Below are 25,019 nucleotides of genomic sequence, written 5' to 3'. Positions count from 1 at the left end.
AGGTCTTCCTTTGCCGTTGGTTCACCCTCCAATGGCCGCCACGGCCAGCGCACTGCAGCCGGCGCACTGCGCTGATCCGAAGGCAGGAGCCAGGTCTTATCCTGGTCTCCCATGGGGTGCAGGGCCCACGGACTTGGGCCATCCTCCACTGCACTCCCTGGCCACAGCAGAGAGCTGGCCTGGAAGAGGGGCAACCGGGACAGAATCCGGCGCCCTGACCGGGACTAGAACCCGGTGTGCTGGCGCCACAAGGTGGAGGATTAGCCTAGTGAGCCACGGCGCCGGCCCACTTAAGTGGTTTTATTTTAGTCATCTCCCGGTCCGTATCTGTACTGTGGTGAGCGCTCCTCCGGCGGGCTGCGTGGGGATCTGATGTCCCAAGCTCTCAGTTCCCAACCCACCCTGAGCAAAGGGAGGCTCCGAGCTGGCTGTGCCGGAGGCCAGGCAGCCTTCTTGTTGGCAGAGCCAGGGTTCGAAGCCAGCTTCTGTTAACCGAGCGGTCTCAACCCTGTCATGTTAGAACCACGGCGCCTTGGGTCAGGCCGCGCACACCCCATACCGGGGCGCTGGTCAAGTCCTGACTGCTCTGCTTCCCACCCAGCTTCCTGCCGCTGCATCCTGGGAGGCAACAGGTGAGGGCTCAGGTGCTTGGGTCCCTGCCCTCCACGTGGGAGACCTGGGTGGAGTTCTGTGTTCCTGGTTTCGGCTTGGGCCAGCCCTGGCAATTGCGGGCATTTAAGGAGTGAACCAGCAGATGGGAGATCTCTGTCTCTGTCACTCTGCCTTTGAAATAAATGAAATGAGTAAGCAGACATAAAAAATAAATAAATAAACAAATAAAAGAAACCATCATGCCTGGCCCACCCCAGTTAGGGAGTCAGGTGAATCGATGCACAGCCTGGTGCTAAGCTGCCCCCGAGAGGCAAGGAAAGTCAGCTGAGACCAGAAAGCTGGCTGGGAAGCAAGGTGGGGCCACTTAATTGGGCCAGGGCCTCAGGTCCACTCTTCTTGGATCCAGCTCTGAGGCCCCCTCACTGCCTGCCTGGTGTCTGTCTCCCTGCCGGTGACATGGAGGTGACAACCACTGGCCTCAGGACACCCCTGCCTGGCTGCCCACCAGGAAAGCTTTTCTGGCTCCTCTTCGGGGCTACCTGGAGGGCAGGGGAGGGGCACCGGCCTCCAAGCACAGAGCCCAGGGGGATGAGAGGAGGCGGAGCACCCTACAGAATGCAAGGAGGATGAGCACCAGCAGGGAACGATGAAGAAGAGGAGGGTACATGCATCTTGGTTGCTCCACCACAAGGTGCCTGTTGAGCCCATTTGATAAGGAATTTTTACCAATTTGTTACGTGGTAGAACACCTACCGTTCAAACCCCGAGTTCACAGCTTTATTTTTAGTGACACCATTCTGCTCTTTAGGCTCAGATGGCTAACAAATGTTATCAGTGAAATGGCAACGCTAAGAATTAGTCTTGGGTACCACGGGCGAGTTGTTACTGAGCACGTCATGTGACAAGCGGCTGGGTGCTTTGCATTTTACTAAGGTGTTTGCCATCTCTACTTCAGGTTTTTTTCCTAAGAATTCTAGAACTGGTAGCTTTCCAGCCAGGTGGGAAGGAGCTCTAGTTTTTTAATGGTCTCTGTGTTAGGAAGAGTCTGTTATTTGTCCACTGATGCGATTTCAGCTAGAGCCCAGGTTATCACAGGGCAACTATGGTTGTCATGCTGAGTTAGATGCAAATTAGCTCAGCCCAGCACTCCCTCCAAGGTGGCTCTGGCAGTGTGAATTACCCAGATCGGAACTCTGATTTTAACTGCCAAGTTTTGGCCAAGTCATATTCATAGGATTAGCCTGCAGGCTTCGCTGCCACCTAATAAAACAGGCAAAAATAGATGAAAGCAGTAGCCGTAGCTGCAGGAGACAGAGCACCTGGCTTAGAGGGCACTGACTCACGCTGGCACGCAGGAAGCCAGAGCAGGGCTTGTCTGGGAAGGTAACTCTGCCTGTTCAGGCAGTTACCACTTGTGTGATGTGCCAGTCAGAATCCTGCTAGAATGCAGCCCCAGTACCTCTAGGCTTAGAGCTCAGCAAACTTTTTTTTTTTTTTTTTTTTTAAGATTTATTTATTTGAAAGGCAGAGTTAGAGGCAGCGAGAGAGGTCTTCCATCCGCTGGTTCACTCCCCAAATGGCCGCAATGGCTGGAAATGAGTGGATCTAAAACCAGGAGCTTCTTTCCAGTCTCCCGTATGGGTGCAGGGGCCCAAGCACTTGGACTATATTCCACTGCTTTCCTAGGTGCGTTAGCAGTGAGCTGGATCAGAAGTGGGGCAGCAGGACTCAAACCAGCATCCATATGGGATACTGGCACTGTGGGCAGCAGCTTCCTTCACTATGCCACAGCACTGGCCCCAGCAAACTTAGTGTTAACAGGCATTTAGAAATACTCTTAATGAGGTCATTCTGTTCTTCCTTTTTCAGGGGTACTAAGAGGTCTGGAATTTTCTACTCCAGGAGCGGTACCTAATATGAGGAATTTCAAAGTTCATGGAAAATACAAATTATCTTTTACATATGCATACACACACATATATATTTTAATTTTTTTTAATTTTTTGACAGGCAGAGTGGACAGTGAGAGAGAGAGACAGAGAGGAAGGTCTTCCTTTGCCGTTGGTTCACCCTCCAATGGCCGCCGCGGCTAGTGCGCTGCGGCCGGCGCACCGCGCTGATCCGATGGCAGGAGCCAGGTACTTCTCCTGGTCTCCCATGGGGTGCAGGGCCCAAGCACTTGGGGCATCCTCCACTGCACTCCCTGGCCACAGCAGAGAGCTGGCCTGGAAGAGGGGCAACCGGGACAGAATCTGGCGCCCCGACTGGGACTAGAACCCGGTGTGCCAGCGCCGCAAGGCGGAGGATTAGCCTAGTGAGCCGCGGCGCTGGCACACATATATATATTTTAAAGATCTATTTACTTGAAAGAGTTAAAAAGAGATCCCCATCTATCTGCTCATTCACTCCCCAAATGACCACAACAGCCAGGGCTGGGCCAGGCTGAAGCTGGAACTCCACTGAGGTCTCCCAACATGGGTGGCAGGGGCCCAAATCCTTGGGCCATCTGCTGCTTTCCCAGGTGCATTAGCAGTGAGCTGGATGGTTAAGTGGAACAGGTAAGGCTTGAACTGGAGCACCTATGGGATGCTGGTGTCTCAGGCGACAGGTTAAGCTGCTGCATCACACTGCAGGCCCCCACGGGGACTTTTTGAAGTCCCCCTGGTCTATCAGAAACACATCAGCTTCTCTTTGTGAATGACAAATAGTTCACACTTCAGCATGACTCTGCAAAGGTCTTTGTGCCAAACCCCACCTTTGCTGATCAGTTCTTGGATCGAAGATGTTATTTATGAAATCCAAGGCCTAAGTTTTTGTTTAACAAGGGAGGCAATACCTTCTCCCTAGGGCTGTTAGGGGAGTTAAATGAGCAAATGCTAGCCAACTGCTTGCTGTAGTTTTAACACGTGGTAACTGTTCAGTACACAGCAGCACAGGGTAGGACTCTCTAGGTTTCCAACACATCTGGCCAGCACCTGCTGACTCTCTACTACAGAGAATCCTTGGAGAGTGGGCAGCTCAGAAAGCCACCTCCACCCGACAGTGGAGTGCCAGCACTGCTTGCTGCTAGCACCAACCGTCCCCTGCAGTCAGTGTCATCAGGCAGAACCCTTGTACCAGGCAGTCTGAGAAGGCTAGCTCAGGAACGCCTGGCCATGAGCAGCAGGCTCCCTTCAGGCCTCTAACCATCAAGGCTCACCCAGGGTGCAGAGGAGCCCTTCCAACCTCCAACTTTCTGCAAGTTAGAACCTACTAGGAAACTTGACTACAGAAGAACAGTCAGATGGAGATGGATATGGCAAGCTGCTGCTGGTGGGGGTGTGGAGCCCCCGCCCTCTGGCACACCACTCCCAGCACCTCCAGTATTCAGCAGAACAGCCAATCAGCCCAGGTTGCAGACATGTGTGTTTTTAAAATTATGTTTATTTAGCGTATGTACACAAAAAAGAAATCACCCTCTGACCCCACCCAGCAGAAAACATGCACAAACCCAAGGTGTATGTATGTGGAGGGGAAGGGCCCCAGCCCCAAGTTAGCGTTTGGGATGGTGCAATCCTGCAAGTCACAAGCCCATCAGGACAGGGCTGGACTGAAGTGTAGGGCAGGCCGGAGCTAGAACAAGCGTGCGCCATAGCCAAAGGTCTGTTTGATGCCCTCGAAGTAGTACCGCTGCCAGCCCTGCCGCGTCCGCTCTTCCTCGGGAGCAGGGATGCCACGGCCTTCCATGCATAACTCTGTCTCTCCGTTCTTGTCAACAAAAGTCAAGGTGATGGTGGCAAAGTGCCCTGGGAAAAGGCAGAGGGGAGGGAGGTTTCAAATCCAGGGTTTCCACCTGGGCTTACGACTAAGAGGAGAAGCAAAGGTTCTGGGGTATGGCAGTAAAGAAGTGTGCTTACCCTCTGGCCAAGATTTAAACCTCCACTTCATCACGATATGTTTCTCAGGGACCTAAAATGATCAGAGAGCTCAGCCTATAGCGTAGACTACAATGTACCCAGTCCTAGTTAGGATTAGCCATCTGCCTCTCACACTGACTCTATCCTGTGCAATTGTATTACTTGCAGAGAATTCAAATCACAGCATTCTTTTGAAAACCTAAACAAAACATAGTTTTATTAACCAGAGATTAAAGCCTTAAATTTTACCTACAGAGCTGAGAAAATTCACTCATCTGACCAAAGGCAGCTCCAAAACCTGGGGCTGGGGCCAGCAGGTACTCACCAGATCGGTGAATTCCCCAGAGACGTTGCCGTCTACCATGTGAAACTTCCCACCTTTGTCTGCGTCTAACACTGCAGGAGCGTGGGTGAAGGCCTGGACCAGCTGCAGGAAAGCAGGCGGGGAGAAGATGCACGGCTCTCAGCGGGACCCAGGGACAAGCGCCGCGTGCCTCCCCGCACGTCTCGTCTCCCCCCATCCTCTTCCACTACACTCCAGGCTTGGACTCCAGGGATCCTTTCTGAACCCACGATGCCATTACTTCCGACCCACTCACTTTCCTTTTTTTTTTTTAATTTTTTTTTTTTATTTTTTGACAGGCAGAGTGGACAGTGAGAGAGAGAGAGACAGAGAGAAAGGTCTTCCTTTGCCGATGGTTCACCCTCCAATGGCCGCCGCACTGCGCTGATCTGATGGCAGGAGCCAGGTGCTTCTCCTGGTCTCCCATGGGGTGCAGGGCCCAAGCACTTGGGGCATCCTCCACTGCACTCCCTGGCCACAGCAGAGAGCTGGCCTGGAAGAGGGGCAACCGGGACAGAATCCGGCGCCCCGACCGGGACTAGAACCCGGTGTGCCGGCGCCGCAAGGTGGAGGATTAGCCTAGTGAGCCACGGCGCCGGCTCCCACTCACTTTCCTAACAACAATTCAGTGAGTCCCACTTATTGACCCAACACTAGCACTGAAGAGAAAACCGGAGGAGCAGATCTAGTCTAAGAGGGTTAACAAAGCTGTTTTTCCTTTGCCTCTGCTTGTATCAGGAAGGCCTCCGGGCTCCAGACATCAGTACCTCTGCACGCCGAGGACCTGGCACACAGGCGGCCCGGGGCCTGAGGGACAAGCGCACGCTTACCTCTTGGGTGGTAAACACTCTATAGAGCTCCTCTGGTGATGTCAGGAAGGTTTCTCTAAGGGTGATCTTACAAGTGGGGATTTTGACACCAACAGGTTTGGCCTGGGTTTTTGCAGGAGCAGACTTAGCCTGTGAAAGTGGCAGTGAAAATGGTCAGTGGAGGGCAACGGTGACCTTCAGTCACCATGGCCCTGGGGGCAGCTCTACCATTCACTTCCACAAAGCCATTCACCTCTAGGGATAAGAGGGTTGGAGGGAATCTGTGTGTGTTTCAGTTATGAAGAGAACTTTTCCAGAAACATCCTCAATTCTCACAGAAAACAACCACTCTAGGAGGAAGACTCTGGTGCTCATTAAAAAACCCATCAGCCGAAGGTCAAGTCCAATCACCAGGCATTCTGGAGCACTCAGTGTGATTCTCAAACAGAATCTCTATGGCTCTGTAGCTGGAAGCAGTTTTCTCCCTACATCCTGGACATCCTTTAGAGCTGGCAGAAGGGCAACTGGGCTCCAAACCAAGCGCTGAGCCCGAACCACTGACTCCATCTCGCTGAAACACTGGCTCACCTGCAAATGCAGTGCCGCCAACCAGCTCTTGGTGAGTGATGTCAGTGATCTAACCCTTGGTATCCTGATGCCAAACGTCAGCACTCCAGTGAGGAGAGCTGCGTCTATGGTGAACACCATTCTGCGCTCACAACCTCTTAACTGGTGCTGAATGCAATCAAGAGTCACCGTGTGAAGTCCCTGAGAGCTTCCATTTGCTCTGGAGGTTGCAATATAGGAATAAAAGCCACATTTTGCTATAAATGAATAAAAGCCATATTAAAGATGGACATATGCCTACATATTGTAGACTCTATAAAGTGCCAGTGGCAGACCATAGGCTGTTCTGGCTTGGAGATCAGGGTCACAGAAAGAGCTGAGAAGTGGAATTAAAGAGGAGGCAGCTTTGCACTGCCTTTCGCGGACAGCCCGCCAGCCCATCACGTGCAAGCCAACTTACCTTGCGCTCCTCGGGTTTCAGTGCTGGCTGTCCCACTGGGTCTACTGACTCTCCATTCATTGTAGGCAAGATCATGCCCTGCGTGAACTCTGTAAAGACAAAATCCAGCTCGTGGAAGTTACTTTTTAGTAGCTGAGACCTGGGGCTTCATGACAGCTTGACAGACAGGGATGTCCTAACCCAAAGTGAGGTCCATGACCAGAAGACATGGTCTATCTTGTATCTCTACCTTTGGTCTATGCCAACTGCTGTGTATGCTACAAGATGTGCTATGTTCACTGCGGTTAGTTTAAAAATAACCCCTGGCTCAAATGGAAGCATTACAGCTTGTTAATGTAGGTGAGATCTACTGTGGAAGTCAGTGACTTCAAGAATGCCAGTTACAGGGCCTGCTTGTGGCCTGGGAGGTAGTGGGTAAAGATGCTCCCTGGGGTGCCGGCATCCCATATGGGTGCGGCTCCACTTCTGATCCAGCTCCCTGTTGATATGCTCCAAAAAGCAATGGATGATGGCCCAAGTGCTTGGGACCCCGTAACCATGTGGGAGACCGGGAAAAAGCTCCTGGATTCTGGCTTTGATCTGGCCCAGCCCTGGCCATTGCATTCATTTGGGGAGTGAACCAGCAGATAGAAGATGTCCTCTCCCTCTCTTCTCTGTAACTCTTTCAAATAAATAAATCTTTAAAAAACGTGAGTGCCAGTTACCATGATACAGACTGTCCCCTCCCTCCATGCTGCCTGACCTCCATACAACGGCCACAAGTCATTATGACACTGGGATACGCTTCCCCCTCTGAAGGGGTCCTGTGTCCTACGCTGGCTCCCTTTACAACACGTACCCTAACACCAGGATCAGAACAAACTGCAGAAATGGCACCTCAGGAGCAAGTGCTTAGCCTAGCAGTTAAAGCACACGTTAAGATGCTCATGTCCCACACTGGAGAAACACGGTTCTTTCTGCACCTGGCTCCCACTTCCTGCTAATGCAGAACCTGGGAGGTAACAAGTGATGGTTTAAGTAATTGAGTTCCTGCCATTCACATGGGAGACCTAGACTGAGTTCCTCGTTCCAGCCTTTGGCTTCCAGCTTAGTACCACTGCAGGCAGCTGGGGAGAAGAAGGGGGCTGGAGCTGTCTCCCACGTGCCCAACCTTCACTGTACCCTTCCCTCTAGAACGCATATCCAGGACAGTTCAGGACCACACGCAGATAACGAGTCCAGGGATGGCCAGTCTGGATCAGCACTGTCAGGTGATAATACAAGGTGAGCCTCAAATATAATCCTAAATCTTCTAGAATCCACTTTAGAAAGTTAAATAAAACAAGTAAAATTAATCATAAGAGTATATTTAACCCAATATTCCCTTACTACCATTTCAACATGTTATCAACATTGAGGGTATTGAAATACTTTACTTTTCTGGGGGGAGGGTACCCACTCTTTCAAATCTGTTGTGCATCTGACACTGGGCACACCTCAGTCTGGACTGGCCAGCAGCTCTGTCATCAGCACACTGCTCCATGCAGCTCTGCATCTTTCCCTTACTGGGCGCTACGCTTCAAGGTCAAATCAGCGCCATCCCCCAAAGCTTTACCCATCTTCCAGAGAAAGGACTGGCAGGCCCTTTACGCAGTCTCCAGGTGAACACCAGCTCCTCAAGGGGTACCTGTTTTGAGGGTGCTGATGTAAATTCCCATTGCTTCTCTCAGAAGTTTCGCCCCTTCTTCCTTCATTAAGGCCACGAGATTTGTGTCAGGCTCGTCTTTGGCAAGGCTCACACTAATCTGAGTGAAAGAGCAGAAGGCGGCGTAAGTAACTTGCAGGACACCCCATCATGCAAGGTGAGTGCTGAGCAGTCAGGTGACAGCTGACGTCTCCAAGGGAAACATGTGAGGGCGGGACATTTACACAGCCCCCACGTGTGTTCCTTCCCAAGTCCTGCCTGCCAAGGCAAAGGAGGCTGATGTTAGACCCACGGGGTTATTAGCCAAAGCAAAGAGATTAAACCAACCAAGTTGCTGTGGAGGCTTCCAATCGTACCCGATACCTGCAGAGTATCTGCGAGTGGGGTTCTGGACGGGGCAAGCCTGGACTACTCATCTTAAATGAGTCACTGTTCTCATCTGAGGCTAAGAAGATACGGAGGACTCAGAGCGAGTTAGGAAGCACAAACCTCCACTTCGTCCACGCTGTTTTCATCAGACAGATTGGGGATCTCCACATGTCCCTTGTACTGGACTCCTGATTTCGAGGTACCTGTCAAAAACAATGCACTATCAGTAGTCCCCTCTTTTGCAGGCAAGCTCTCTGCTCCAGGGACCTAACTACCGTCCCAGTTCAGCTTCTTTCAGACAGCTAGACCTTCACTCTGAGACTCGGAGAATGCCGGTGCCAAATGCAATCAACGCTTCTCCGAGAAATGTCTTTTGTCACCGGATTGCTAGAGACCAACTGTGTTACTTCAGGGTGGGACCAAGCGTTCCACGGACTGGGCACTGGCAGGAATTCTACTGGAGGATGTGGGTCAACGGTTCTGCCAGAACACTTGTTTTGAAAATATGAGTTTACTCCAATGTGATCCATGTATCAGGGAGAAATCACAAGGAGTTCAGAGTTGGAAACACCAGGTGAACCATGAAAAACACACCCAACTAAACTGACCTGCATAGGATTACACAAAACCCACTTCAACTTCAGACACCTATCTCCAATGGTCTCAGTCCAAGTGTGTTACAATCCACACCTGCTGTTTTAACGTTCCTTCAGATTGCACTGACCCTCCTGTCACAATGGCCCTCAAGATGCAACCCTTGAGGTGTCCACTGCCACAAGTCAGTATCAGGTCTTTTTCAAGAAAAACCACCATATTTACTGCAATATTTATGTTTTCCATATCATTTAACAAATTTTTAGTTCCTCTGTTTTTAAAAAGGTGGGGGCAGGTGTTCGGTCTAGCAGTTAAGACACCTGCATCCTGTAGCAGGGTGCCTGGATCCGATGCTTGGCTCCCTGCTAGCTTCCTGGTAATGCAGACCCTAGGAGGTGGCAGGAATGGCCCAGGTGACTGCGTCTCTGACACCCATGTCGGAGGTCTACACTGGGCCCTTGGCCCAGCAGCAGCTGTTGCCGAGTGAATCGGCAGAGGGAAACTCACTCTCTAAAAAAATAAAAATTTGACATTGGGGTGGGCATTTAGCTTAGCAGTAGAGACTGCTCCTACACTCGAGCGCCTGCTTCGACACCCTGCTCTGGCTCCCGACTCCAGCTTGCTGCTAAGGCATACTTTGGGAGGCAGTGTTGACGGCTCAGGTAACAGGGTACCTGCCACACACGCTGGGGGGCCTGCACTGAGTTTCCTGCCCCCAGCTTTGGCCCAACCTTGTAGATATTTGGGAAGTGAACCAATGATGGGAGGGGTTTCTCAAATTTAAAAAAAAAAATATATTGTCAAGTTTTGGGATGCTGTGTCCCTAATCCCATCTTCCTGGTAATTATGCCCCGTGGTTTTCATTTAGCGACTGTATATAATGAGTGCTTTGAAGGAACAAGTGCTAGTACACTAAGCTACAGGCAAAACTGACTCTCAAGCTTACTCAACATTCACCTTCACTTCTCCGGGCCTCAGTTCCTCAATCTGTACAAAGGGCACTGGGCGAGATAAGATGATACCTACAGTCTCTCCAGACCACAATGCTTCTGGCATATTTTAAGAAACAAACAAAAAAATCATGGGCAGACATATCTATTCCATCCCCTCTTTATTGTCATTCATTTCAGAAAGAAATGACGCACAAGGTTGTTTCACGCTTCACCCCATGCAGACAGCAGGTGTGGCTCACACACTGTAACTTTGCTGCCTTTTAAAACTCAGCTTCCCAATGGTTAGGACCACCCAAGTGGGGTGTATGCATGGCCTCAATTCTTTCTTAAAGCCCACAGAAGGGATTAAACCAGAAGATACATAAAACAGCTCCAAATTACAGTTACAGGCAAGCTTCATTAGCACTGTAGTCTAACCTGTTATGTTCACACTTGAGACACAAAAAAAATCAAGACAAAAACAAAAGCAAATGTAGCTAGTTTGGGAAAGTCAACACCTTCTGTGTCCCAACACAGACCCAAGCCCCAAGATGCCAGGACACAACCACTTCACTGGTGGGGACTAACAAGACCCACAAAGAAAAAAATCCTTTGGTGTCCCATGGTGTTGGAAGAAATTCCAGCTACTGAGACTGCCTCATGCAGACCTCAAAGTAGCACTGTAACTCCTCCCTAACTGTTCTGTTCAGCTCCTGCCAACCGAAACAGTTAACCTCTTCCCTGACAGCCCAGCCTAGGCTTACCTGTCCAGTTGAGTTTGATGCTCCACTCATAAAAGAAGATGAGTTTGCCTTTGCGATTGTTAATGGACGCCTCTCCATCAAGCTTGCTCACTTCTGTCACCTCACACTTGCCCTCCTCATTCTGCACCCGCACTGCCAGGAACAATGTTTTCAGCTTATCTGTGGACCAATTTGAAGCATCCCTCTCTGTCCTGCAAAAGAGAAACACAGCTACGGACCAGCATTCAAGAGAGCGCAAAGGAAAGGAGGCCTGACCAAGCCCTCCTCAGTTCCACTCCACAAGGCCCACAAACACGCGGCTTTCTTTCAGGAAGCCCCAGGACTGATTTTAGCTACCAAAGACAAAGCCGCGCAGAGCAGCGCGAGCTGAAGGAAAAGTATGCGCTCCTGTCTCAGCATGGTGCAAGGCTGACTTGACACTTTCCTAGGGCGCCCTCGTTTGACCAAGTGGAAAACCGCACACAAGCCAGGATTCTTGAGGAAGTTCGTGGAAGATACAATGAAAAGGTTCACTCTATCTTAGTGCAACAGAACCTTGACCTCTTTAGCACTGTAAATGCCCTACACGTTCTACAGGGCTTCAGAGCAAACCACAAAAATTGCATCAGGTACTCTAAGTACGTCAAGAAGAAGGAGACAGGCCTTGCTATAGCGAAGAATCTCCCCGTGCCCCTTCCTACTTACTACCTATAAAATAACAGCGAAATTTGCAACTAAGTCCAAGTACAGCCAACGGTGTGAGCAAAGCTCAGCAGGATTCAAATGGAAGCTAGCATTCCTTCTGGAAGACTTTAGATGAAGGGGCAGGCTTTTATCAAACCACGCTGCCCGGCAACCTGGAGTTACCAACACAGGCGACCTAACAGTTCCGGGTGAGAGGCGGCAGGCTGTGCAGCATCACGGAGCTCTGGGAACAACCTGCACTACACGTGGCAAAGCTGCATTTGCTAGCCCGAGGCAGCGGTACCCTAGCACTGATATAATTTCGCCCACCCTAAGCCGCCAACAGCGAGGGTTTGGGGTTCTCGGGTTCTTCCGGCCACGTGCAGGAAGCATCGCCCGGCTCAGGCTGGATGCTGCGGCCAGGGCCTTCCTTTCGGGCTCTCTGAAGCCCCTCTCCTGGGACGCAGCCTTCCACGACGGGGCCCCCCTCACCCCAAACACTAAGCCAGTGACCTCAGCTGCGGAGGCCTGGGACTACGGACCCCTGCCACGGGAAGTACCCATCCTCATCTCCATCTCCGGGCGGGGCTGCCTCCGCCTCAACTCTGTCCGGGCCGAGATTCCAGCAACCTTGAAATCCCAGCGTGGACGCATCGCTCCTGCGGCCTGCCTTTCTGGCTCTCACCAGTGCCAGTTGTTGACGTTGGTGGCGTCCGCCCGCTCCTCCACGATCCAGCGTGGGTCGCCCTCACCCCACTTGGCCATCAGCTTTCCAATCTCGCCGCCACCAGCTCCCGAGCAGCCGCAGCAACAGCCTCAGGACCTCTTGGTCCCAGCCGCCCAGCAGCGCCTGGAAACTACTAGAAGCGGCCGCAGCACCTTCTGGCTTGCTTTTCCCTCCACCCCCAACCCCTCCCCGCCTTGACTTCCGGCTCCTCCCCACTTTCACCGACTACTTCCGTTCCAGCCAGACTGACCGTAGGTTCCGTCCGTTCTAGAGTTCCTTGAAGCTCCCTCGGTTAAGCCCTCAAAGAAGCCGGAAATAAACCTCGCACGACCATTCCTCGCCCGTGAAAACAGAGAGAACACGTCCCATTGTTTCCCTGGACTCTAATTCGGCCTTACTGAGCCTCATGGGAGTTGTAGTCTTAAGTGACCCTCAGGATAACCGCGGAAGGTCGAGCTGAAAGTAAAGGAAATGACGTAGAAGTGTCTCGCTCGGATTTCTGGGGGCTGTAGTTCAGGAGCCCCGTGGTCTCCCGGGACTGCGCCTTACACAATAGGCAGCGGAACTACAACTTCCAACGTGCCCTGCGACCTCTTTCTTTAGCCATCCCTCCATGGCGCCACCCCGCCCTTCACGACCGCCTCCTTCCGCCCCTTCCTATGCCGCACAGCCTGACTAGAAAGGCTCGTCCGGTAGCGGCGGACGCTGTCGCTGTCCTGAGAGGGAGGGCTCGATGTGGAAGAGGTGAGGGTGTCCCAAGGCCCTCGGGTCGCTTATCTCCGCATCCTTCCCCTCTCTGAGGCATCCCTACACCTCCTCCCCATTGAGGCCGGATTCTTGGAGCCGGGGCGACCCTTGGGAGCCGGCGGGGCTGCGAGGGAGCCCCCAGCGTTTGTTTCTTAACCAGCATTTACTCTGTCAAGGTTCCGCTTGGCTCTGGCGGTGGCGGCCGAAGGCTTCCTGGACGTTCGCCCCGGAGTCAGCGTGTTTTGACCCGTAACCCCCCTGTCCCTGGTCTCGGGTCACAAACCGCACCTCAGCTGGCTCGAAAGATGATCGAGTTGAAACCGAGTGTGACGTTTCAGTAGATGGTTTCTGGAGTGTCCGGAGGCAGGGAGCGTCTTGGTTGTGGTTTTTTTTTTTTTTTCTTTTGTTTTTCTTTTTTCCTAACATCCCTCTGTTCTCCTACGTCGTGTTCCTGTTCTCACCTCGGATCTGTCACCCTCCCTGGTGGACTGAGTAAACAGGTGACGCCAAGGACCGGCCTCTGAACTATTTTAAATCATGTGGAAGCACCTTGGTCAGTCGTCTTTAACAACTGCCTGGTTGCTTTGTAACTTCTAGAGCTTTCGAATCGTGTCTCTTCGCTTGCCGGGTCAATCTGGGTTCTCTTCTGGTGCTCGGAGTACACGATAGGGTCAGCTCGGCACTGCCGTGGGACGGTTGAGGTTGCAGGACTCCTGATGCCGGCTGAGTTGTTAGAAACGTTCGGGGCCTCTCTGTGGATGCTGCCCGTGGTGGAGGGACGATCTGCCCAGTTGTCCCGGGAGTGAAAAGCAGGTGGTCGGAAGGACCGTGGGAAACTGTGGGACTGGTCTAGGAGCCAGAAAACCTGGGTTACCTAGTTTGCTGTGGGACTGATTGATTAACCAAGTGGTGGTGGTGTTTGATCCTTTGGTGTCTGACTTTCCTCATCAGTGACACGGAACAGGAGTCCGTGCGGCCTGCCTTGCAGGAGTATTTGGAGGAGCAAGTGACTGAGGACTGTGCTTTACGACCTTGCACATGTGCTAGAGACTTGTGTTCTGCACACATCTTCAGCATTTGTGCACGCTTTCAGTGCTTTTATATTGTTTATTTTTTAATCTTTGGGATTTGCTAAAGATACTTCTCTAACTTATTCCAAGGTATTGGCATGGCTTATTAGTAATACAAGTTAATACTGAGCGTTAATTTTGTGTCAGTCACTAAGCACTTTACATGTATTAATGGGTTAATCTTCATATCATCCCTATGAGGTAGTTCATTTGTTATGGCCATTTTACAGGTAAGGACACCAAGAGAGAAGGGGTAAGATACCTAACAGGAAAAGGAACAAACATTTAGTGTTTCCTTTGTGCTAAGCACTGTGAAGTGTTTCCTGAGTCCTCTCTGTTTTTCAGTCCAACCCATGAGTTAGGATGTAATTTTCTCCAAGGCTTAAGTGTAGTTTGCTCAGAATTGGAGAAACCAAGATTTCAGCTCAAGGGTGCTTGACTACAATGCCTGTGCTTGTGTCGTCAGCAGCTGTTTCTTAATTTTTACTTAGAAAAGGGTTTAAAAGGCACATCTGGGTTCAGCAGAAATCAGTTAGTGATGTCTGCCTTGGGAAGGGACCAGCTAGAGAAGGTTTGGACCATACCTTTGCCTACCCCGTGTCCTCTGAGTTGAAAATGCCAGGAAGCAAGAGCAGAGTGTAAGAGTCATCGAAAGCCTCAACAGGGCCACTGTGATGAGCTTTTACTGAGAAAGCTGCTGTTGAAATAAGAGGAAAAGCGAATCGATTGCTTTGGAGGTGATTTTTGGTGCTAGAAAGTTTTAATACTTGGTTCTTGGCTCTGACTTACTTGGCATTGATAGTTTAGTTTGTAATTCTAGGGTAAAACTTGTTTTTGCAGGGTGAAATCTAGTTTTAGAGTAGTTGTGAGAAAGACTTGTGGTTTTCTGATTGATTTCTTACATACTTTCTTTTCTTGGCTATGTCCTCATTTCTCATACTCTGGCCAGCGGTTGTTTAAAAAAAAATCATAATTTGAAGATACAGCCGTGATCATTCTTCTTTGAATTGCTTTGCTTTCGTTCTTTCAGGCACTTAAGAAGCACATGGGCGAGAAGGTTCTTTGTCCATTTTATTCACGGAAGTATCCTCAAACCTAGAACGGTGCCTCAGAGATGGTACTCGGTAGATACATGCTGAATACATGAATGCAGTTATTAATCTGTTTCTCTGTGTCTGCAGCAACGTTTGTGGTGGATTAATTGTAATTTATTTATTTGAAAGAGAGACAGAGATATTCCTTCTGCCAGTTCACTCACTAAATGCCTACATCAGCCAGAGCTGGGCCAGGCCAAAATCAGGAGCCCAGAGTCAGTCTGGGTCTTCCACGTAGGTGTCAGGAACCCAAGTACCTGAGCCATCATCTGCAGCTTCCCAGGGTGCACATTAGCAGGGGCTGGATAAGACGTGGAGGAACCCAGACTTGACTCAGGCACTCCCGTATAGACTGGGAATGTGCCAAGTAGTGACGTAACTACTGCACCAAACACCTGTCTTCTTAATGGATTCTGACAGCATTTGCCTGCCTTGTACTGTTACCTTCATGTACATCTGTGCTGAGTACTTCAGCTCTGTTGTAGGGTCCTTCAGGAGATTAACTGTGTCTTGCACTTCTTTATATCCTTACAACACTTGAGAGAATGCCTTGAACAAAGTAGGTGCTCTAGAACAATGATTACTTCTGGGTGACTACAGGATCAAAAGTATGATTGGATCAGTTGGAGACCCAGGAGTCTGATTTTTATGGCTGGTTCAAGTATTTGCTTTATTGGCTTCTTTTCTAAATCCCTATTACCTTGGAGCAGTTAGTAGTGGAAGCTCTTGTGTGGGGGGGTGTTATGAGTTGGTGTGTGTGTGCGAAGACAGAAAGGGCCACGTATCTGTCTTCCTCTCATTTTAGATGAGTCGGACAAAGGGTGATGAGGAGGAATACTGGAATAGCTCCAAGTTCAAGGCTTTCACTTTTGATGATGAAGATGATGAGCTTTCACAGGTAGGTTTCCACAAATAGTTGCTCAAGGTCACACCTCCTCCACAATGCCACTCTAAAATGACCTCTCCTTGCATCCTAGGAACCTGATTTTCGACCCTGTCCCCATTAGACTCAGGAATGTTTTGGGTTAGAAAAACATATGGAGAAAAAGCTTAGGAAAGAGCCAGACAGATTGTAGGACTCGACTCTGTCTTTGCTGCTTTATCCTGTTCAGATGATCTATTCCTTTCATTTTTTAAGAACCCCACGTTTTTTATTCATGTATTATAATTTATTATTTCTGAAATATGAACCTGGTTGCTAGATTCATCTTTATTGGGTCTATTTTACAAACAGAAAAGCAGACTCGTTTTTGGAGAACTGAATAAATCTGCTCAGGTTTATACATCAAGTCATTACGAGGAATATAGCAACGTGGCCTTGATTCCCCCAGCTCTTTTACTGTTAGACTGTAAAGTTGGCTAAAAAGCTTTTTTTGGCATCTGTGTGGTAGGGTACACTCTAGATTGCAGAATGAAAGTGTGAAGAGTTGGTCATTTTCACATCCTCATTGCTCGGCCTCCTTGGTTGTTGAAGAGAGAAGTGGGAAGTGAAGACCGCCTGAGCACCCTTCATTATGTCCCTTTGTAGTTAAAGGAGTCCAAGCGGGCAGTGAACAGCCTTCGGGACTTCGTGGACGATGATGATGACGACGACCTGGAGCGAGTCAGCTGGAGCGGGGAGCCTGTGGGAAGTAAGTAGAAGAAGCCTAGGAGGGCGTTGCTCTGTAGAGTCCTTGTTACCAAGGAAGGCCCCAGTGGCTGTCTCCTGAACACTGGTCAGGAAAGGGAAGGAGCGTACGTCTGGAAATGTAACCCCAGAGAAGGTCACTGGAGAAGTGCAGCAGTGGTTCCCATGTGGCTCTGGGGGTCTGCTGTCGTAGCACTGATTCTTTTTTTTCTTTTTTTTTTCTTTTTTTTAAGATTTATTTATTTGAAAGACAGTGACAGAAAAGAGAGAGAGATCTCTTCCATCTGCTGGTTCACTCTCCAGGTGGCCACAACAGTGGGCCAGGATGAAGGCAGGAGCCAGGAACTCCATCCACATCTCCCACGTGGGTGTCAGGGGCCCAAACACTTCAGCCATTTTCTGCTGATTTCCCAGGCACAGGACCAGGGAGCTGCATCAGAAAAAGAGCAGCAGGGGCTCCAACTGGCAATCCAGTGTGGGATGCCTGTGTGGCAGGTGGTGGCTTAAAGTGCTGTGTTACAATGCCAGACACCTAGTGCTAATTTTTTTTAATGGATCAAATTAGACATATATTTTGAATGAAATTACAAAAAAAAAGAACGCATTAAAAATATCAGCAGCAAAATATCTTAAAGGATAAAAATAAAAACTATTTTATTTGGAATTGTTGATTTGCTGCCAACAGCTTATCTTCTTCTTTGTTTTGATGGACAGCTTGTGTACACATCTTCCAGCTTGTCCTCCGAGGCTTTGGAATCTAGTGCTGATTCTCGGCTGGCTGTTTCAGAGTCATTTGAGGTGCCTGTTGAAATAACAAGAGTCCTGGGCTTTACCCCAGACAGCCTGATTCACTAGGTCTTGGGGGAACTCTGAGACGGGGATGTTTCCATTTTTAGTAAGCATTACAGGTGATTTGAATATGTAGTTTGTTGGGGGAACTGCTGATTTAGATGTTCATAACTGGTTGACAGAACTGACTTCCCTAGCTGCCAAACCTTACTGCCAGCTGTTACATGGTACCACTGAATGTCTTCGCAGAGTCTGTCTGAGCTTTAAGAAATATTTTTAGTGGGGCCGGCGCTGTGGTGTAGCAGGTAAAGCTGTTACTGGCATCCCATACGCGTGCCAGTTCGTGTCCTGGCTGCTGCATTTCCAATCCAGCTCTCTGCTATGGCCTGAGAAAGCAGTAGAAAATGGCCCAAGTGCTTGGGCCTCTGCACCCGTGTGGTAGACCCAGAAGAAGCACCTGGCTCCTGGCTTCAGATCAGTTCAGCTCTGGCTGTTGCAGCTACTTGGGGAGTGAACCAGCAGATGGAAAACCTCTCTCTCTCTCTCTCTTTCTCTGCCTCTCTGTAACTCTGCCTTTCAAATAAATAAATGAATAAAAGGAATATTTTTAGTTAAAAGTTTTTTTAATAGGAAATATAACATGATTTAAACATTTAAAAAGTACTGAAAGTATACAGTGAACTTGCTGTATCACTCTGTTAGAATCTTCTTAGTTTGCAGTCCCTGCCTCTCAAAAAGTATTTGGTATTTTTGATTCTTATGAATTCATCTAAAGATTTCTTTTTCCATTTGGAAATACCTATAGGAATATATCTATATTTTTTAAAGATTCATTTATTTATTTATTTGAAAGGCAGAGTGACAGAGATGGAGAAACAGAGATCTTTCATCTCCTGGTTAACTCCCCAAATGTCCTCAAGAGCCAGGGTTGGTGCAGGACAAAGCCCAGTGGCAGGAACCCAAGTACTTGGGCCATCATTTGCCGCCTCTTAGATGCATTAGCAGGCAGGTGATCTGATGCGCTTTGTAGTCAGGACTCAGAACTGGCACTCCGCTATGGGATGCAGGCATCCCAAGTGCCAGCTTAACCTGCAGTGGGTAAAGCTACAACACCCATGCAGGAAATGTGTGTTACCCCTGTTTTACATAGCAGTAGCACACTTTATACTTCGCTGTTTTTATGTGATAATACAGCTTATCTGAATTTAAACAAATTTCTTATTTTTTTGTAGCAGCGTGGTGTTACACTGTATGAATTTACAACAGTTTATTTAACCATTGCACTGTGGGTGAACTTTAGATCATTTCCAGTCTTTTCTTTTCTATGGTCCTATTCTATAGCCTTGAATTCTGACCGTGTATGTAAACAAAAGATCAATTTTTAGAGTGGAATTACTGGCATAGCATATTTATATCTGAACTAGATAGATATTAGCCAGTTGCCTTCCACAGAGGTAGTACTCCCACCAGCAATGTAGGAAGTTTCTGAGTTCTCACAGGCTTGATGATGAGTGTATTATGAAGCTTTTGGATCTTTGTCCGTATTACAGGAGACTAATGGTATCTCGTTGTACTTTGAATTTGTGATACTGTTGCTGAGAGTAAGATTGAGCATCTGTTCATGTCTAAAGCCATTTGAATTTCCTTTCCTGTGATCCATTTACTCACGTCTCTGCCTCTTTTTCTGTTGATTAGCATATTTGATTCTTTTCTCTCTGCCCATGTTGGCCAAAGCATTGGGGCCTCTGGAGAAAAGCTTTCAGAATGCATTGAGTGTTGGCTGTCACAGATTTGTTTGAGATGAGGATTACTGATTTAGTTCTTACTATCTCGCAGGTATCTCATGGTCCATCAGAGAGACTGCTGGTAATAGTGGGTCTACCCATGAGGGGCGTGAACAGCTAAAGAGCCGAAACAGCTTCTCCTCCTGTGCACAGCTGCCCAAACCTGCTTCTACCTACTCCTTGAGTAGCTTTTTTAGAGGTAAAGAGTAATTGGTTAAAAGAAAAAGAAAGTCCTCTTTTCCTTTTTTTTTTTTTTTAAGATTTATTTATTTGAAAGAGTTACAGAGACAGAGAGAGAAGGAGAGACAGAGAAAGATTTCCCATCTACTGTTTCACTCCCCAAATGGCTGCAATGACTGCTCCACCTGGCCAGAGTTGGCAGTCTCTTCCAGGTCTCTCATGTGGGTCGCAGGGGCCCAGGGATTTGGGCCATCTTCTGCTTTCCCAGGCGCATGAGCACAGAGCGGGATTGGAAGTGGAGCAGTCACGACTCAAACCTTTAACAGCTTTAACCTGCTGTGCCACAGCACCACCCCTCCCCCACTTTTTCCTTTTTAAAGAAAAATGCTCATTTACTCTGGAAGAAAAAGGCCACTGGAGGATAAAGAATTATCGTTAGAGCTGGCAGCCAGGTATTAGGAATGGAAGTACTGAGAGAAATTCAGGAAAATTGGACAGGATTTCTAGAACATGATGAATATAACTGACATTAAGCTTTTGTCAGGTATTAGAGAAATTGCCTGGATCAGAGTTCCTCCTTACTCCTGTACATTGTTGTTGGGAACCCTTATGCATTGCTGGTGAGATTACGAAATGGTTTAGCCACTCTGGAAGATAGGATAGCATGTGTTCACAGAAATTAAACTTGGACTTACCATATGCTCCAACAGTTTCGCTTCTAGGTGTATACCAGAAAGAATTGAAAACAGTGACCCTTTTTTTTTTTTGCTTTGTTTCAAATCTTTATTTGAAAGAGTGAGGGGTGGGTGGTGAGGGAAGGACAGATATCTTCTGTTCCCTGGTTCACTCCCCAAATGGCCTCAATGGCCAGGACAATTAAAAATTTTTCTCTTGGGGCCGGCACCATAGCTCACTCAGTTAATTCTCCGCCTGTGGTGCTGGCATCCCATATGGGCACTGGTTCTAGTCCCAGCTGCTCCTCTCCCAGTCCGGCTCTCTGCTGTGGCCCAGGAAGGCAGTGGAGGATGGCCCAAGTGCTTGGGCCCTGCACCTGCATGGGAGACCAGGAGAAGCACCTGGCTCCTGGCTTCAGATCGGCGCAGTACTGGCCGTGGTGGCCATTTGGGGGGTGAACCAACGGAAGGAAGACCTTTCTCTCTGTCTCGCTCACTGTCTATAGATCTACCTGTCAAATAAATTAAAAAAAATTTTTTTTCTCTGTAGAGTGGTTGTTGTGGCGCAGTAGATTAAGCTGCTGTTTGGGATGCCCACATTCCACGTTGGAGTACCTATGATCAGGTGCTGCCTCTACTTGCAATCCAGCTTCTTACTGGCATGTGTCCTGGGAGGCAGCAGATGATGACCTGGGTACCTGGGTCCCTGCTACCTGTATGCAAGACTGGGTGGAGTTCCTGGCTTTGGCCTGGCCCAGCCCTGGCTGTTGTGGGCATTTGGGGAGTGAATCATTGGATAAAAGATCTCTGTGTCATTTTACCTTTTAAATAAATGCATAAATCTTTTTTTAAAAGAGTTTTATTTATTTATTTGACAGGTAGAGTTACAGATAGTCAGAGAGACAGAGAAAGGTCTTCCTTCTGTTGGTTCACTCCCCCAAATGGCTGCTACGGCCGGTGCTATGCCAATCCGAAGCCAGGAGCCAGGTGCTTCTTCCTGGTCTCCCATGCGGGTGCAGGGGCCCAAGCACCTGGGCCATCCTCCACTGCCTTCCCGGGCCACAGCAGAGAGCTGGACTGGAAGAGGAGCAACCAGGACTAGAACCCGGCGCCCATATGGGATGCGGGAGCCACAGGTGGAGGGTTAACGTAGTGCGCCACCGCACCGTCTCCTAAATACATAAATCTTTAAAAGTATTTTTAATGGCATTTCATATTTCTGAAATTGAATAAAAGCTTATTTAAGCCTTAAGTTCTATTATTGCATAGTAAAATTCTGTAAACACTGTGTCCTTAACCAAGTGCTGATGGCTCTGGCGACTGTTCACCTCTGCCTTATGTTCTTTACCTTTAGGTAGAACTAGACCTGGAAGTTTCCAGTCCCTTTCTGATGGTAAGCATTGAAAACTCTTCTCTCAGTTGCTGTGGTTAATGTTATAGGTCTGGGGTACAGCCTAGAGAGGCGTGAGGATAGATGACTAGATGAACCATCTTCTGAATCCACCATCATTAGTAAAGAAAACTTCTTGTGCTAAGTGAAGAGTTAGAGATCATTCTGGCTACAGGGGCAAGGAATTACTTCTAGGGATGCCATCTTTGGGGAAGAACTGAAATCTGTATTTGACCCTAAAGATATCTTAGGAGACCGCAAGTTAAAAAAATGAAGTAAGTTAGAGGGGATCTCCAGGGAAAAGGAACGACAGGGAACAGGACTCACGGTGGCCCTCGGAAGCAGCTGTGTGTTGTTTTCCAGCTCTGTCGGACACACCTGCAAAAAGCTATGCTCCAGAGCTGGGAAGACCCAAAGGAGAGTACCGGGTGAGTTGTATCTTGGGCTAGTATGACGCTTTACAAGACAAACGTGTCTTGACATATGTTGCCTTGCTTGATCTTCCTAACTCTTTGAGCAGCTATCCTCTTTTATGGGTAAGAAAACCAGGTTTCCAAATGTGAAGGGTTGCCTGTGGTCTTTCGCTTGGGAGAGTAGAACTTGAACTCAGAAACTGTTTTGTAATTCAATCCTAGTATACTCTTCTTATCCATGATGCTACCTTTTGAAGCCTGTAATTTGCAACTCAGTGATCGTCACTACAATCTGAAAGATTGGTGGAGCTCAAATTCCCATGAAACATTTAAAAAACAAATTAACTCATAAGGAACTATATTCTAAAATCAGAAAAGGAACATGTCTCACACTTCTGTCTTCTGTTGGCCAAAGGCTTTAGTTATTAGGGTGTCACAATGTGACTCTCAGTATGTCTAGAGGTTAGAATCTTAAACCAGTAGGTATAGGGTCACTGGTTTTGTCGATTGATTCATCCCTCTTTGATCTGTCTCCTGCCTGTGTTGCCCCTGGTATAGTCCCTTCGGTAACTCAAAACAGGAGCATCCCAGTTCTTCATTTCTCTTCCCCTCTCACTAAGTGCATCTCCCATGGGGCCCAAGACCACGCCTCTGAGGGGAGGAGCTGGTGCACTGTTAACTTGCTGAGATTCATGTGTTGCTCGTATTTCAGGATTACAGCAATGACTGGAGCCCTAGTGATACAGTGCGACGCCTCCGGAAAGGAAAGGTAAGACCACTGGAGAGAGAACTCTTGTGGGATTCTTTGGGAAACTTGTACCCACAGAGAACAGTTCTGAGTTCTCTCCTCAGTTTCCATTTGTTAAATCAAGTGACTTTCAGAGGAAAATAAATTCACTGAAGTTGAAAGCTACAAGATTTCTGATTCTCCAAAGCTTATGTTCCTTAGGTGGGGTAGTGAGGAAGTAGTGATGGATGAGAGTGAAAAGTACATTGAAGAGTGGAAGCAGGGTTGAGCATTTGGCCTAGTGGGTAGGATGTCCTTGTCCCACATTGAAATACCTGTGTTCAGTGCCAGTGTCTAGCTCCCAACTCCAATTTCCTGTTAATGCAGTTCTTGGGAGACAGTGGTGATGGCTCAATTGATTGGGTTCTTGTTGCCCACAGGGAGAACTGGTTTGGGTTCCTGGCTCCCCAGCTTCGGTCCTCTGCTCCAGGCTGTTGCAGACATTTGGGCAGTGAGCTAGCAGATGGGAGCTTTCTCTCTCTCTCTCTACCTCTCAAATTTTTTTAAAAAGGAGAGAGAAGTCTTGTGTTTAGGTCTGTGATCTGCTTTGAGTTTATTTTTTATATGTTTTGAGGTTCATTTTCTCCCCATATAGATCTCCATTTTTCCAACACTATTTATTGAAAAGGCCATCCTTTCCCCACTCAATTATCTTGGTTCCTTTCTTGAAAATCAGTTGACCATGTCTGTGTAGGTCTATTTCTGGACCGTATTCTGGTTCATCAATTTACTTGTCTATCCCTATGCCAATATCACAGTTTTGGTTACGATAGCTTGGTAATCAATCTTGAAGGCAGATAACTTCAACTTTGTTGAAGCTTGTCTTCAACTTTGTTCTTTTCCAAATTTGATCTGACTAGATCCTTTATATATATATTATATTATATTATATTATATTATATTATATTATATTATATATATTTTGAAAGTTAGAGAGAGAGTGAGTGAGTGAGAGAGTGAGAGAGAGGTCTTCTATCTGCTGGTTCACTCCCCAAATGGCTGCAACAGCCAGGGCTGGGCCAGGCCAAAGCCAGGAGCTAGGAGCTTCTTCTGGGTCTCCCACATGGGTGGAGGGGCTCAAGTACTTAAGCCATCTTCCATTGCTTTTCTAGGTGCATTAGCAGGGAGCTGGATCAGAAGTGGAGCAGCCAGGGCTTGAACCGCTGCTCATGTCATGTTTGATGCAGGCACTGCAGGCGGCGGCTTTACCCGTTATGTCACAGCGCAGGCCCCAAGATCCTTTAAGTTTCAATATAGCTTTTAGTAGCTGCTAATCAGGATCTGTAAGAGAGCTGCTTAATTTTGATTGGAATTGTTTTGAACCTATAAATCAACTTTGGGAGACTTGATATCATAATAATTAAGGATCAAATGAATCATAGACCTAAATATAAATAAATGCTAAAGCTATAAAACTTCTAGAAGGAAATATAGGTAAAAATCTTTGTGACCTTAGGTTAGGCAAAGATTTATTACCTAGGAAACAAAAAGCATGGACCATAAAAGAGAAAGTTGATAAAATGGACTTCATTATATGTAAAACTTTTGTTCGTTGAAAGCATTATTAAAAAACATGAAAAACTACCAGTGATAAGACAGATAATCCATTAAAAAAATTGGCACAAGAATCCAGCGCTATGTCACAGCAGTCAAACTACTGTTACAATACTAGTATTCCCAAACTGGAGTGTTGGTTCAAGTCCTGGCTAGTCCAAGTCTAGTATCCTGCTAATGTGCCTGGGAAGGCAGTGGAAGATGGCCCATGTATTTCTCTTCATCTGTCTCTGTCTCCTCTCTCTGTTGCTCTGCCTTTCAAATAAATAAAATCCTTTTTTTTTCTTTTTAAAGATTTATTTATTTATTTGAAAGGCAGAATTACAGAGAGAGAAGGAGAGACAGACTTCTGTCTGCTGGTTCGCTCCTCAAATGGTCCCATCTGCTTTGCCTGGACCAGGCCAAATCCACGAGCCAGAAGCTTCTAGGTCCTTCCAGCTTTTCTAGGACCTAGACTTTCTGGATCTCCCACATGGGCCTAGGGACTTGG

General features: G+C 48.1%; 2 protein-coding genes across 4 annotated transcripts in view; one reads left to right on the top strand and one right to left on the bottom strand.

The window, feature by feature from the left end:
• Positions 1-4,017: 4,017 nt before the first annotated feature.
• AHSA1 (activator of HSP90 ATPase activity 1) lies at positions 4,018-12,891 on the bottom strand. Its single transcript, XM_002719625.5, has 9 exons — positions 12,379-12,891; positions 11,031-11,221; positions 8,861-8,943; positions 8,354-8,471; positions 6,688-6,776; positions 5,682-5,810; positions 4,834-4,935; positions 4,509-4,560; positions 4,018-4,397 (listed from the first exon to the last, which is right to left on the bottom strand). Exons 1-9 carry the CDS (start codon positions 12,456-12,458, stop codon positions 4,225-4,227), a joined length of 1,017 nt encoding a protein of 338 aa, XP_002719671.1. The 5' UTR covers positions 12,459-12,891; the 3' UTR covers positions 4,018-4,224.
• Positions 12,892-12,943: 52 nt separating this feature from the next.
• The window catches only part of VIPAS39 (VPS33B interacting protein, apical-basolateral polarity regulator, spe-39 homolog), a 32,448-nt gene continuing 20,372 nt past the window's right edge, over positions 12,944-25,019 (top strand). Inside the window, exons 1-7 of one of the 3 annotated variants that reach the window (XM_051825992.2) lie at positions 12,945-13,720; positions 16,137-16,229; positions 16,860-16,962; positions 19,584-19,730; positions 21,740-21,778; positions 22,139-22,203; positions 22,901-22,957. In XM_051825992.2, coding sequence (XP_051681952.1) covers positions 16,137-16,229; positions 16,860-16,962; positions 19,584-19,730; positions 21,740-21,778; positions 22,139-22,203; positions 22,901-22,957 — 504 coding nt within the window. In that variant the 5' untranslated portion in view covers positions 12,945-13,720. Of the gene's footprint in view, positions 13,721-16,136; positions 16,230-16,859; positions 16,963-19,583; positions 19,731-21,739; positions 21,779-22,138; positions 22,204-22,900; positions 22,958-25,019 lie in introns of all 3 variants that reach the window. The other 2 variants (XM_002719626.5, XM_008271985.4) reach the window with 2 other exon arrangements.

Source organism: Oryctolagus cuniculus, chromosome 20, assembly GCF_964237555.1.
Source record: "Oryctolagus cuniculus chromosome 20, mOryCun1.1, whole genome shotgun sequence".
NCBI lineage: Eukaryota > Metazoa > Chordata > Mammalia > Lagomorpha > Leporidae > Oryctolagus > Oryctolagus cuniculus.
The sequence above is the reverse complement of the archived record's forward strand: the minus strand, read 5'-3'. Positions and strand labels throughout refer to the sequence as shown.